The following is a 14,367-nucleotide window of genomic DNA, read 5'->3' on the forward strand; positions in this document are numbered from 1 at the left end:
TTAGGCAGACCCTTTGTCCCAGCCCTGCAAAACTCCCTCCCACCGCTGGCTGGACAATCTTCAGGCAAGATCATAACATACCGCCCCCGTGCACTCAACTTCCCTGGGCCAGGACTGGCTCCGGCACGGTCCTCGGCCTCTCTGGGCGCTGCCTGCCACCCCTTGCACGCGGGCCCGGGGTCAGTGCAACCCCTGAGGCGGTCCAGTCCTGGAGGCAGACCCCTCCTCAGGCCCCCAGCCAAGCAGGCACTCGGGGGATAGGTGATGTATGTAACAGAGGCTGACCGCTCTCTGCCTTAGCTCAGGAACTACACGGATCCAGGCAAAACCCTGCGTTTCACGACTCAGTTCCCTGTTTTAGCTTCTTCACTGTGTTTGGGTCTTCTTTGGGCTCACATCAGAGCCTAGGAGCCCCTGGCCTCTTGGAGATGTCTTCTCTGAGCAAGATGCTTCTGGTCCCTTGTGCCTAAGACAGCTCGTGAGACCATCCGCCCCTTATAACCTCCTGGTCCCTTTGCCCTGGCCGGCTTCACCGGAGGATCGGCGTTCTCTGCCGGGCGATCCGTTCCCTCTGCCACCAGCCTTGCTGGGCAGACTGGTTCTCTAGGGGACACCCGATCCCTCGTTCAGTAGCTTTCCTGTGAACTGAGGACCATCCAGATGTAACAGGTGAACCTCCCCTGGACTTTCACATGGAGGTAAAGGGCAAGGGGCAGAGGTGACAGGCGGACACAGAGACGCACCCAGGGATGTGCAGAGTTAGTGAGTCTATGTCTTTTTTGATGCCCGGGGCCCAAAACTGGGCACAGGACTCCAGGTGAGGCTTCACCTGGGCCCTCTGCAGGATGACTCTGCCTTGACCTGCCCTGCACCCTCTGCAGGGGTCAGGTCTGGCACAGCACATCTTACAGGGCAGGGAGACTTCCTTGGTGTTATGTCACTGGCCAGATGCACCAGTGAAATAACACCGCTGCGGCGAATGCTTTCTTGGGCAGACACGCACGCGAATGGTGCCGGGGGAGGCTGGCCACTGCTTCACTTCCCAGCCCCTCCAAGGGGCCCACCTTCTCCCCCAAAGTGCGTTGCTCCCACTTCCAGCACCCACCGGGCGAGGCTGCTTGGGAGCAGCCCTCAGTCCCCTGCCCCGGGCTCCCTGCCTTGCCCTGTCCTCTGGGGCAAGGCAGGGAGCCCCAGGCAGGGGAGCGTGTGCGTACACGCACACGCACACGCACACACCAGCCCTGCATGCGGCCTGTGGAGGTAGCACAAGGCGCTCGAAGGTGCCAGCACAAGGGGTCTAAGGAGGGACGATCTGCTCCTGCCGAAGCAGCTCCGGCACAAAGCGTCGGGGCTCCCAAGCTCTGCTGAGATGAGCAGGAAGTACCTCCTTTTTGGCTGGCTCCTGTCCCCCCCGGGCCCCACCGGCCAAGAATGGGTCGGAGGCAGAAGCAGGCCAGCGCACCACTGCTCCCCCAGCACGCGTTTCCCCGTGCAGCCGCGGCTTCAGCCGGAGCCCGGGCCCCTCGCGCTATTTCCCTGCTGTAGGGTTTCAATCTCCTTTGCTTTATTTCTAGCTCGTAAGCCGTACGCTGCTTTAAATAGCACCCGGAGTAACTCGGGCAGTGAAAACATCATGTCAGGGAACTGGCGTAACCGAGATCAGGATCTGGCCTGGTTTGGCCCTGCCAGAATCTGCCCCTGGCTACTCCTCTCTGCGCAGCGCAGAGCTGCCGGCTCCTGCCAGCCGAGTGACTCTGCCCGCCTGGCTTTCCGGGAATAGCTCAGGGGGGCTGCCGACGAGACCCCCTCCGCGCTCTCCTTCCAAGCACTTTTGTCCATTCCCCCTCCCCTCCATCCTCAGACTCAGCCTGGGTGGAGGAAGCCCTGCTGAGACGTGCCGTGGCAGCAGGCCACGCGGCCTTGCTGGGTCTCTGCTCCAGGACTGGGTGGCACGACTCCCCCCCGCATCCCCGGGTCTCCAGTGCCCACAACGGAGCGTGGCTGAGCGCTCAGTCCTCGGGGTGGGCGCCGCACGGCCGCCGAAACTCCTGCCCGTGTTCGTGAATCCACTTGTTGGCCACTGGAAGACACAAGGCGACATGCCGGGCATTGGGCTGGGTGAACACAACACGGCCACTGAGGTGCACGGGTGCCACGTCGTGCCACCTTGGTCCCTGAGCCAGGCATGGACTATGCATGCAACAGCCTTGGGCAAAACGCTCTCAGGGGAAGGACAGTGCAGCACTGAGCGCTCCCACCAGCCAGCTCCGGCTCAGACGAGGCGAGGCCTGGCTGCTCCAGCCCGGAGGGCAGACGAGAGGAGCCCACCCCAGCCCATGGGGTTGCATGCTCAGGGCTGGGTGTTCAAGGGTGGTGCGCCTGCTAAGCTGAGCCAGTTTGGGGATGTGGCTGTTTATCTCAGCCTCTCCCTAGAGTCTTTGGTTCTGGTCCTAATTCCCTGCCTCGGTTTCCCCATCTCGAAAATGGAGTTGATAAGGGAAGGAGGTGGAGGGGGTTTGCTGCCACCCTGGACTGAACACGCCTGTCTGCTTGATCCCAGAAGCTAGGCCATCCTAGACATGGTGTGTATATGATGGGAAACTACCACGGCATCCTGGGGGCTGTAGGCATAAACCAGGGGGTGACCCCCCAGTTGATACGAGACTGTAGAAATCAAACGAGCAGCAGGAAGTCACCCAGCCCCAGCCGCCCTGAGGTGCAGATGGGCAGGAATGAGGACAGGTGACATTAAAGGACAAGAAGGGGTGCAAAGGCTCTTAGCCCTAACGAAGGGTGTCAAGGGGAGAGACTCCTGCACTGGCAGGTTGTGCCAGAATTACACACCGGGAGCAAGTCCATGCTACAGCCGCAGGGGATGGAGTGGGCAACAAACCTTGTTGCGAGCTGTCTCCCCTCGCTGTGGCCGTCCTCCCTTGGAAGGGAAACAGTAAGGGATGTCCACGTTTGCATTGCTGCACCGGCAGCACAGGCGGACTCTCAAACCCTCTGTGCTGCAGCCTGGCGTTCGCTCCACAGCTGGGGAAACTGAGGCACAGCAGGGCGGTGAAGTGGCCTGCCCAAGGTCTCACAATAATAGGTGCATAGGCAGAAGGGGAACGAATCCTGGCTCCTTGTTCCCTCTGCTCTGATGGGTAGCTCTTGTTCCCCGGGGGCAAGGAAGCTCGCTCATGCAGCTCTCTACAGCCTGCGCGTGAAGGGCCTGTGACTTCTCCCATGTTTGTACAGCACCGGGTGCAGCGAGCTCCTGGTCTAGCCCTAGGGCCCCTCGGCACAGCACTGGGGGTGACGTGGCATCTGCGGCCTCTGCCTCTTGGCCTTGATGCTGCCGGTCAGCACAACTCGGCTCCTGTTCCCAGCAGGGCAGGAAAGCAGCGGGGAAGGTGCCTGGGGCTTACGAACAAGCCCATGTTGTGCGCGCTGGTTTTGGGGGCAGCTGCAGCCTCTCCCAGTAACCTGCCTGGCCTGGCCTGGGCTTGCGGCGCAGCAGACGTTTCCTGTGGCAGCTGGGCTTGGCCGGAGGCCCGGCACGCGCACTAACCAGCGGCTTGTCTGGGGTGAACGAAGACGGAGCGGTGTAGCCCTCGGGACTCCCGGCTCCGCAGCCGGCACCCAGCAAACAGGCCTCGTCTTGTGCAGCGGCAGTGGCCAAACTGGCCCATCTGTGCTGTGCCTCGATGGGAGCCCCTCAGGCTCAGCACTGCAGCCCAGAGAAAGGAGGGGGTGCAAGGCATGGGGGGGCACCCCCATATTAAGTCAGCTGTGCTGCTGGAGACAAAGGGACTGTGTTGCCTTGTGTTTGTACAGCACCTAGCTCCCACCGGGGCCTCTGCATGCTGGTGAAAGGCAGGAGACGAGTAATAAGACCCCCCCTCTCCCTGCATCTCTGCAGCTTACAAGGCTCCTGTGCATGCCTTCCCCTGGGAAAATGGCCCCCCTCCTGCATGAGAGCATCTAGATCATTTCAGGGCTCGAACCCCGTTAGCTTCAGCCTGCGCAGATACTCCCTCCCTATCTCCGCATTGTCCGGCTCAGTGCCCGTTTCCTGCCTCTGACACATGACTGAGCAATTGCCAGAAGCTTTGCGGTTCGTGAGCCAGCTCTGGGAAACCATCCTGGCTCAGGCCAAGTGCCTGGGGTTAGGCTGGCGGGGCCGCGGTTCAGGGGCATGACAGCCCTGGAGCATCGGGCCTCGGAGGGGGGGAGGATGAGCTAGTGTCATACAGCTGCCCCGTGTGCTAGGCACCCGCGCACCCGCCCCTCGCAGCCCAAGTCATGTCACAGCATGAGCCCAGGCGGTGCAGGAGCCTGGGTGTTTGGGACCACTGCTGTGGGGCCTTTCTCTAAGGCCGTGATTCTCGCCATCAGTCCCATGCACCCATACAGGCATGGCTAAGCGGCAGCTCTGCAAAAAAGGACCCGGGGGGACAGGGGACAAGAAGCTGAACAGGAGCCAGCAGTGTGTCCTTGTCGCCAAGAAGGTGACCGGCATCCTGGGCTGCGTTGGTAGGTGTGCTGCCAGCAGATCGAGGGTAGTGATTCTTCCCCTCTCTCCAGCACTGGTGAGGCCACATCTGGAGTCCTGTGTCCAGCTGTGGGCCCCCACTACAGAAAGGATGTGGACACATTGGAGAGAGTCCAGCGGAGGGCAGTGACAATGGTTTGGGGGCTGGGGGACAGGACTGGTGAGGAAAGACTGAGGGAAGTGGGCTGATTTAGTCTAGAAAGAAGGAGACTAAGAAGGGGTTGAATAGCAGTCCTCAACTCCCTGCAGGGGGGCTGCAAAGAGGACGGAGCTGGACTGTTGTCAGTGGGGGCAGATGACAGGACAAGGAGCAATGGGCTCATGTTGCAGCAAGGGAAGTTGAGGTTGGATATTAATTAGGAAACACTTTCTCATGAGGAGGGTTCCCCAGAAAGGTGGTGGACTCCCCATTGTTGGAGGTTTTGAAGTCCCAGGTAGACAAAGCCCTGGCTGGGACGATGTAGCTGGGGCTGGTCCAGCTTTGAGCAGGGGGTTGGACTAGATGTGACCGCCTGAGGTCCCTTCCAGCCCTCGTTTTCTATGATTCAACCAGGGCGACAGTGCACCCAGAGGTGCTGCAAGCTCCTTGTAGGGGTGCTGCACAACATTAGCACGGTGGGGTGGGCAAACACGTGCGAGTCACAAGAGAGACACAGAGACTGCAAACAGGAATCCACAGCGTCCAAGCCACCCCGACCTGTCGCGGGCTCTCCGAGCTCTCTGCAGCAGGAGAGCGGATCTATTGGTCTCCGTAGTCAAGACGCGAGCGAAAGCAATGAGCTGGCGTTGTCCTGAGTCAAACGCGAGGGTCCAAGGTGGAGACCAGTGGGGGTGGGCTGTTGCGACGCTGTCCACAGACTACCGCAGGAGCCAGCCTGTATTGACCCCCGCACCGCTCACCCGCAGCCAGATGCCTTGTTCAAATGCAGCGGCATGCACAATTGCTCGTCGGTCTGTACAGCAGGGCTTCTAATAACGCCCGCCCCCGGAGACCGGCAAGGACAGGCGCCTCGCAGAGCGCCCAGGCTGCCCGCTTCAACCTGCTTGACCACCGGGGTCCTGCCCTGTCACGGGGGAGCTGGAAGTGGGGGGAGCTCCTGACTCTCAGCCCAGCTTTGGGACCAACTTCCAAGTGCCCTAAGGGCCACAGCAGGAGCGCGCAGGTCGTGGCCCTGTCCGACTCGGACAAACCTGCGAATTCTGCTAAATACCTGTCATCGACACTCAGGCAGGACGTGGGAAGAGAAGAAAGAAAAGCGAGGAAGAGGAGGAGGAGAAGGAGAAGTAGCACTGGGACCAGCCATGTCCTGTAGGGACTGCATAAGGAGACGCCTCTTTCCCAGCAGCCCCGCAGGACCGAGGCGGCGGGGCGGGGGACAGCACAGCTGGAACATGTGGATCGCCTGGATTTAGGCAGTGCCAAACCGCCTGGGCTCGGGGCAGCCGGACGTGGAGTTTAAAGCTGCCTGTAGAGGATGTTAGACGAAGCCAGGCAGCCCCTCTGGACACTGGTCAGTGGAAATGTCCAGTTGCTTCTCAGCGCTGGCGGGCAGGGCGCTGCCAGCGCAGGTGCCCGGCAGTCGGCGCCCACAGTGTGGCCCTCTGCTCAGGGCTCGTGTGGCCTCTGCGGCTGAGACAAGGGTGACTTCCCACGCGCCCCATCACCTGTCAGTACGCGGGCTTCCCCTGCACCTCCTTCGGGAAGGGCTGTGAAGCCCTGGGGTCCCCTCGTCTCATTCAGCACAGCACGGCCTCGTGTCATAGTCCCTGGGACGGGCTCTGCTGGTGTCGTGCTGGCACGGGCGACCCCCGGGACATGCGTGGGCGACCCAATGGGTGGCAATCCTCCCCTAAGCCCTGCTGGGCTGCCAGGGGTACCCTGTCCCGCTGGAGGTTTGGGCTCCTAGGTGTGACGTACAACAAAGGCCCTGACCATGGAGGCCCTGGGACCCTTTCCACAATGAGGTCCTGGCCAGACTCGACCTTCGGGAACTATGCTGCCCTCCTAAATGTTCCCAACTGCTCCTCCTTCATTCCCCGTTGTAAACCCCAAAAGAAACAGCAGCTGCGCTCCACCCCAGAGGTGGCTGCATTTCAGAGCTGGGCAAAATGAGACCTAACTATCCCCTGCCTACGTTCTGCTGGGAGCTCCCGGCACGGCAGGTGCTATAAGGGTGCAGGGTGTTATCCGTGATGCAGAGTCCTTACTTGCCTGCATTCGCGCTTCCTGCCCATAGCTGCACCCCCGGGCAGGCAGGCCGGATGGCCCGGTGCTCTCTGGCAAGGACTTTGCTGCCCGTGGGGAATGATGCCAGGGCACCAACGACCCCCAAGGCCAGCAGGCAGTATGCGGAGAGCCTCTTACCCCACTTGTCGCCGGCGAGGACGGGGCAGCCGGCGTGCAGCGTGTCTCCGTTGCCGTCTCCGTTCCTGTGCAGGTTCCACCAGAAAAGAGCGGCGTTCTGCAACGAGATGGGGCTGGGTGAGCGGGGAGCGCTCTGGCATGGCTCCCTCTCGGGCCTGCCCGCAGCGGCGGCTGCAACCCACCTCGCTGGCAGTGCCACCCAGCCGTCCTCCGGGGACACCCACCCGGGCCCTTCGGAGAACAGCCGGGAATGAGCCTCCTGGGAGACCCAGAGCCACCGACTTCACGCAGCCAGCGCGGCGACGGCTCCGTGCAACTCCTCCGCCGCCCTCTCCTCTCCCTTCAGACTGGCCGGATTCGTTTGCTTCATCGCGTTTGACAATAGTAGTGGCTTTATAACAACCCGCCTCAGCTCCAGGGGGTCCCTGCCCACTTCTCCTTTTAAGCAAGCACTTTCAACGGGGTGAAACCTGAATTTAGCTCCTGTCCCAGACCTCAGGAAGGGCACCACGTGGCAGCACGCTTGTCTGGCATCGCTCCCCACACGATCCAGCTGGCCAGCTCCAAGCTATCACCGCACCTCCCCTCCCCTGCTCCTGTCAGCCAGCCCCTATTTAGGCAGCTTTTGCTCAAGTTGCCCTGGACCCTGGCTCCAGGCTGGTGGCTGTCACACGTGCAAAGAGATGCTACGGCTGTCCCTGTTGCCCAGAGGATGTGCTCGTTATGTGAATCAGCAAAGGGGGAGAGGAGCAGCCCATGCTCCCGGTTCAGGCAGCTCCTGGCTCTTCACCCTGAGCTCCCGTGATACCGCGTGATACCCGTTCAGCTTGCACGAACTGCCCCGCGCTTGCTGAGGAACGACGCCCTGCTAGTTCTCAGGGGAACGGCTGTCTTGGAGTCAGCACCCGGGCCCGTGGGGACGGGGACCGGAGGTCTGGTCTGGGCCCTGACGCGTGACAACCCCGACAAAGTCCGACTGCCCAGCCCCATGCTTGGCTCCTGCCACCGCCTCCCTAGACGCAGCAGAAACTTTCGCCGGGACAATGATGGGGAGGGAGATGACCGTTTTTTGCATGAGTGTCATCAGACCCACGCAGAGTGATCGCCGGGGCTGGAGTCTCATGAGAACCGAGGTCCCTGCGGGCCCCTCTCTGTGCTCGGAGGGGTGCCTGAGTGGGGTCCAGGCTGCAGCCCGAGCTGGGGTGCCGGCACGTGCAGACAGACCAGGGAGCCATCTGACCCTCCCCTCCGCCGTACCTAGCGCCTTCCTGACACGTTGTCTAATCCAGTCCCCAACCCCTCCAAGTGCTGAGACTGCGCGGCCCCCCAGACAGCCTGCTCCAGGGCTCTGCCCCGTGCAGCCGGAGGGCTGTTCCCATGCTGTCAACCCTGCTCAGCCTGTCCCCTGCGGACGCGGAGGACAACCGATGACCTTCCCCATCGCAGCAGCCTTCTGCATATTTGGGAGCCTGTTAGCATGTGCCCCCCTCCGCCTCTAGTCCAGACTAAATAAGCCCAGGTCTTTCAGCCGCTCCTCCCAGGTCACACATATAGACAGAGCAAGCCAGTATCCAGAGCAGTGGGGTGGCAATGGCACCCGATACAGATCCCAGGGTCCCGTGTGGGCCTGGGCAGCCCTCGCTAAGAGCCATACGGCGCCGGAGCCGTCGTGGCTACATCGATGTGTGTGGTAACAGCCCCCTTGAGCACGGGGTAGACATGACTGTAGTGCAGGCGTTTTCAAGCTGTCTGGACTTGCCAAAATTTTGCATTTAACAAATGAATATAAATAGGCCAGGAATATTATCATATGAACATAACTGCACTGTAAACTATTGATTTGTGATTCACTGATTAGAGCCTTAGATACTATGCTTGCCCTGTAGGCCTGGTTGAGACACTGATCGATCCATCTATATCTATATCGATAGATAGATATCTCTATACATAGAGATATCTAACTATGTCTCTCTCTCTCTCTCTCTCTCTCTTTATATATATATTACTCACACAAAGGCTTTGCTGAAGCACTGGTTAGAGGAGGCCTGATCATTGAACCTGACCGCTGCATGAACTGCTTCTGTAAGCAAGACTTGGCATGCAGGCCAGATGGGCACTCCTGGCAGAAAATGGGCGCAGGAGATGGCTGTACCAGGTGTAGAGTGGTCCCGGAGCAGGATGATACGGCTGGAGCAGGAACACCCAGAGCAGGATACAGAACAAGCCCAGGGTAGAGGATGGCTCAAGGGATTTGAGATGTGGATACAAGTGATCTGTTTTGATCCCCATATAAAAAGAGAATCAGAAATTATGGGAACTTTGCATTGGCCTAGGGGGTCATAGCCTGTCATGGGCACGCATGCGTTAATGCCTTGTCTATCAGATCACAAGTGTGCTAGGGCCATGTCTTGTATGTAGACACTACACCTGGCTGAGCCTATGCCACCTGATGGAGCCTGTGGTCATTCTTTAAGACGAGACTGGCGTTGGCATCTCCTGGCTGTGACTTGGCCTTCCCCATTAGGCTCCACGTGCCTCCAGAAAACCAAGGTGCAAGGGGCAATTTCACGCCGCAGTGGTGGTGTCAGAGCCATGCCCCCCAGCAGTTTCCACAGCGCCCCAGGGTGCCAGAGAGCCATGGCTGTAGTGTGTGCCAGACTCAGTGGCTGGCTGCTCACTTGGTCTGCCTCTTCTTTACTGACGCTGCTCGGGATCCAGCAAACCCGCATTCAGATTGCTAGCTCAGGCCAGCTACCGTCATCCCCTCTGTCCCAGCAGAGTTCAGATTTGGTTGCATAACACCATATCAGGGGTTGGGAGGAAATTTTACCTCGTGGTCACATTGGTATGGACTGAAGGTTTTTGCCTTCCTCCGTAGAGCGGCCACGGCCTCTGCCTGGGATCTCTTGAGTGTACCACCAAGCTTTTTGCAGCAGCAGGATGCTGGCTGCCATGGGCCCCTGCTGTCCCTGTGCCAGGTTCGGGTGTGATGTCTGTGTTGTGCCAGGCTTGACAATGGATTAGACGATGGCTTTGTGTGGGCTGGGTTGGATGGGGCTGATCCTGCCTGGAGCAGGGGGTTGGAGTAGATGTGACCTCTGGAGGCCCCTTCCAGCCCTATGATTCCCAGCCCTGGCCCATCTCTGCTCTGATCTGGAATAAGGGGACTCTTTAGGGGCTCAAACTCATTGGGTACAAAATACTTGTCGCAGCTTAGGCCTGCCTGGTGCCCAGCCTGTGCTTCTAACCCATGCAGCCCAGCCCTGGGACAGGTCAGTTCGTCTTAGTCTCCAGCCCTGCAGAGCTGCAGCCAAAGGGAGGCACCAAAATGCAATGGCCACAGGCAAGTGATTCACCAGGACCTCAGCCGTGGAAACCAGAGACGAGGAAGATCCCATTAGGGCAGGCGGTCCAGCGAGCCAGAACAGCGTCACGTCCTGCTGGGCACTTACCTGCATGCCATGGGGTTGAATATGAACCTCTTGCCACTTCCCCAGGAGAGGTTTGGGGATGGGACAGGTTGGGGTAAGAAGGGACAGTCGGCTGGCCGTGACTGGGCAGCAGAGCGAGCTCCACTCACCTTGATGACGGGCACGCTGAAGTTGGCGTAGATGAAGGCTGTGGCGCCCCCGGCTTCCACGGAGCTGAGCTGCAAGGCAAGGGCAGTGTTCAGGGCAGCACGCCAGGTTTCCCTGCTCTTTCACAAAGGGAGACACGAGTCGCGCCCTTCAAGGGACAGTTGAGGGCACTTGGAGAAACCGAGCCATGGACTGGCTTTCTGATGTGCTCCCACGGCTTCAAAGCCACGGCGGGCCCCACCCTGCCGGTCTGCTCTTGGCTGTTAGTGCGCGGCTCCCTGCCCCACCGATGATGCCACCCGCTAAGGCCGAGCTATCGGCTTCTCTCCGAGACGCCTCTGTGTTTCCCCCAGTGCAGCTGCGGAGAGCCTCCTCTCCGCAGCGACTCGTCCTGCGTGGCAAGCCGCCGAAGGACGGAGCTTGTGCCCACGGGGTGAAGGAGCTCTGCAATCTGTGCTTCCATTCAAAAGGCGAGGAAACTCTTCTGAGTCATATCTATAGGCCAAGTGAGGTTAATTCACCAATATGGGGTGATCACTCTGAACCCTAACGATGACAGCTATTTCAATGGAGCTATTATTGACTAATCACTGCCACTTATCAGACACATCCATCTGTTTTGCAATTATGGGCATATGTCATGGGCATATTCTCTTCTCCTAACCCATCCAGCTGAGAGCAGTACCCAGGAGTCCTGGCTCCCAGCAAACTGCTGTCCCCAGCTACCCGCTCCTCGCACCCCCCACCCCAGCTCTCCCAACCTGATGCAACACGGGGCATTTCCACTGAGTGTCTCGTGGCCGCCGTGACCCCGGGGAGGGAATACTCACGTAGATCATGATCGTGGCTATTCTGTTCCCCGATTTCATCCTGTACAGGGGGCTCTTCCGTGACTGCATCAAAAGAGAACAGTGGTTCATTCATGGAGCCAGACTGCTGCATTATTCATCACTGGGTTTAATATTAACAGCGCGGCAGGACGGGGCTCTGAACTCAGCAGCCACCATTGTGAAGCAGCCCAGGCCCAAAGCACCCTATGCCGCAATGAGGGCTGCAGCGCGGCTTTCCTGCAATGTTGAGACAGGACCCGGTTAGACAGGACTAGGCCACACAACCCCCGGGAAAACAAGCAAATACCACATTCCTGCAAATAAAAGACACTCCTTATGGAGCAAGATTTTCCTTCTAAAAACAGCCTGTGTCTTAAATCTGTGTAAACAGAGAGCAAAAAAACCCACAACCCTTGTAGGCACTCTAATGGTTGCAGCCTTGCAAATGTGTCTGTATGGGCTGTTTGATTTATGGGGTTTTTTTGTAAATTGAGGATCATAAAATGTGGGTGCATCTTAAATGTAAGGGCAGCTTATATATACAAGAATATAGTAACCCTGCCTTGGTCTAGCAGGTTCCCATCCCAGCTCCGGCTGCAATTGGGTTTTGAGCATTTTTTTGGTGGAAATCTTTCCAGTGCTCTTTGCATTGAAATGTCATGTTCAAAATCCATTGGTTGGGCAAGCACCAACCAACAAGCATTTTTGGGTAAAACGGTTCAATTCTGGAAAAAACACTCTTGATTTTTCATATATACCAACTTCAAAGCCACATGTTTTTCCCCCAAATAAATTTCTGTTTCCAGAAGTGTCAGTCTTTCAATGCAAATCCCTGTGACTATGCGAAATCTGAGGGATGCCAAGTGCAAGGAAGGCTAGTTAGTTAGGTTAGTTAAATTGACATCACATGTATGTCTAAGGTTTTTTATTCTAGTTAAAAGCAAAGGGGTTACAGATGCATTGCTTACTTTCTCCTTTAACTGGTCTAATGGAATTAGGAGAATCATCATTTGTGGAGGACGGTGGGATTTGAAGGGGGAAGGAAGAGGTGAGGCGTGCAGGACAAGGGCTTTCCAGGTGTGGGGGATAGCAGGATGCTTGTGAGTGGTAGGAACACGAGGTTTTGGGAGAAGGCAAAGCAGCCAGGATAAGGAGGCAGTATGTTTCGCTCACAGCTTGGGGAAGGGAAGTTCTCCTGACACAACTGAAAATGCACCTCTCTCAAATCTCAAGAGCCCCAAAAGTCATCAGAGCCAGGTCCAAAGTGATGCTAGGTGGGACACCTAAGGGCTCCAGGATATAAAGGCACCTTGCAGAGCTGGGACCTATAACTGCAAGGACAGACAGCGCATTATTGCACCAGGATGCTCAGCTGTGGATCCCTAAAATAGCCTTGCAGACCTACCTGGTGTGTGTATCTGGTTATGCAGTGACCCGGCTGTTTCCAGTGCACATCATCAGGGGGTGTTTGGAAAGTCTTTGTTCACCCCCAAAATGCTTTCAATTAAACAAACTCACCTGGATCTCCCTATGCCAGAGAAAAGCCTCTAGGTCTCCAGTGCTGGGGCTGGCAGGGTCATTCACAAGCTTAATGGGTTCATAGGTGGAAGTCCTGCCTCAAGCCACCCAGACTGAGCTTGGGCTGGCGCGGAGGGACCACAGCTCGTCTCATCCTTTGTCACACAGAGACGTGACAGACCCTGGACTCCCAGTAAAGCACTTTTCAAACCAAGTGGGAGGGAAATGGCACCTGCAACCTGTGGCATAAGCAGTAAACACCCCCAGACCCGTGCTGGCTCCTAGGACCTTGTGACCCGGTGCTGGAGGCCTAATCCGATGCCAACCAAAGCCAACGGAAAGGCTCCTGCTGAGGTCCTGAGACCCTGCAAGAGGCCCACTCGGAGGCTGTGCTCCGTGGCTGGCAGTGCTGTTACTTACAGTGGCGTGGTCGAAGTGTGGCTCATATTGTCCACCGATCCCGTAGTTCACCACCTGGAGGTACTCGGCATATGGGGGCCGAATGTCCAAGCCGGTCACAGCCGCGATCCTCCGGTCCAAGGACACGATCACTGGGTCAACAGTCCCCTTCAGCCAGGCACTGCAAGGCACAGAGACCCCCTGGTATCTGGTATCAAGCATCTGAGTCCCATGGAGCAAAGATCTGCCCACATGTTTGGAAAGCATGGGGGGTCTGGGCTATTACCCTCAATAGTGCATGGTTAGGTAAACTGAGGCACATATCTTTAAGTCCCTACCTGCCTCCCAAACTCCAGCCTGGAAGGCTGCAACCACACAGGCAGAAAGCCTCGGGCTGAGCCAAGAGCAGAGCCTGGGCTCCCAGCCCCTGAAATACTTTTCTCCCTGACTCTAACAGACAGCTGTGGGCTGAGCACCAGCCACACTTAAACCAGCTTTTTTGGTGGAAATGTCATGCCTGGGGCCAAATTGGTCCCAAATTCAAGTGACTGAGCAAAGCTCAATCGTTCCAGTCTGGGCGGTGCTACCACTGACACATCTCCTCCCTCCCAGACTCTTCAGCCTGGAGCTTCAGGTACTCCCAGGTTCATGGCAGGCCCCAAGCCTGGAGGTCTTGGGGTTCAGAGGCCCCTCATCTTGCTTGCCCCTAGCTATGAAGCCAAAGGAGTAAGCTACAGGGAAAGCCCAAGAGCAGTCCCCCATTGCCATAAATCATGTAGCCGAGGCATCTGCTACATGGAGGTATCTGTTGATTCTCAGAGGGGTCACCCTGCCCGCAGTGCCAGGGACAGGGGTCAGCCTGCCTGCAGTGCACGGGACAGGAATCAGGCTGCCCGCAGTGCACGGGTCAGGGGTCAGCCTGCCTGCAGTGCCAGCGACAGGAGTCAGGCTGCCTGCAGTGCACGGGACAGGGGTCAGGCTGCCCGCAGTGCCAGCGACAGGGGTCAGGCTGCCTGCAGTGCCAGGGACAGGGGTCAGGCTGCCTGCAGTGCACGGGACAGGGGTCAGGCTGCCTGCAGTGCCAGGGACAGGGGTCAGGCTGCCTGCAGTGCACAGGACAGGGGTCAGGCTGCC

General features: G+C 58.3%; 1 protein-coding gene across 1 annotated transcript in view; it reads right to left on the reverse strand.

The window, feature by feature from the left end:
• Positions 1-1,542: 1,542 nt before the first annotated feature.
• P4HA3 (prolyl 4-hydroxylase subunit alpha 3) overlaps positions 1,543-14,367 on the reverse strand; it is a 25,703-nt gene continuing 12,878 nt past the window's right edge. The window contains exons 4-8 of the mRNA XM_019528568.1: positions 13,255-13,414; positions 11,317-11,379; positions 10,489-10,557; positions 6,909-7,005; positions 1,543-2,080 (exon numbers count right to left, since the gene is read on the reverse strand). Coding sequence (XP_019384113.1) covers positions 2,010-2,080; positions 6,909-7,005; positions 10,489-10,557; positions 11,317-11,379; positions 13,255-13,414 — 460 coding nt within the window. The 3' untranslated portion in view covers positions 1,543-2,009. The remainder of the gene's footprint in view (positions 2,081-6,908; positions 7,006-10,488; positions 10,558-11,316; positions 11,380-13,254; positions 13,415-14,367) is intronic.

The sequence above is a fragment of the Crocodylus porosus genome, unplaced genomic scaffold (genome assembly GCF_001723895.1).
Source record: "Crocodylus porosus isolate Cpor-Errol unplaced genomic scaffold, CroPor_comp1, whole genome shotgun sequence".
Lineage (NCBI taxonomy): Eukaryota > Metazoa > Chordata > Crocodylia > Crocodylidae > Crocodylus > Crocodylus porosus.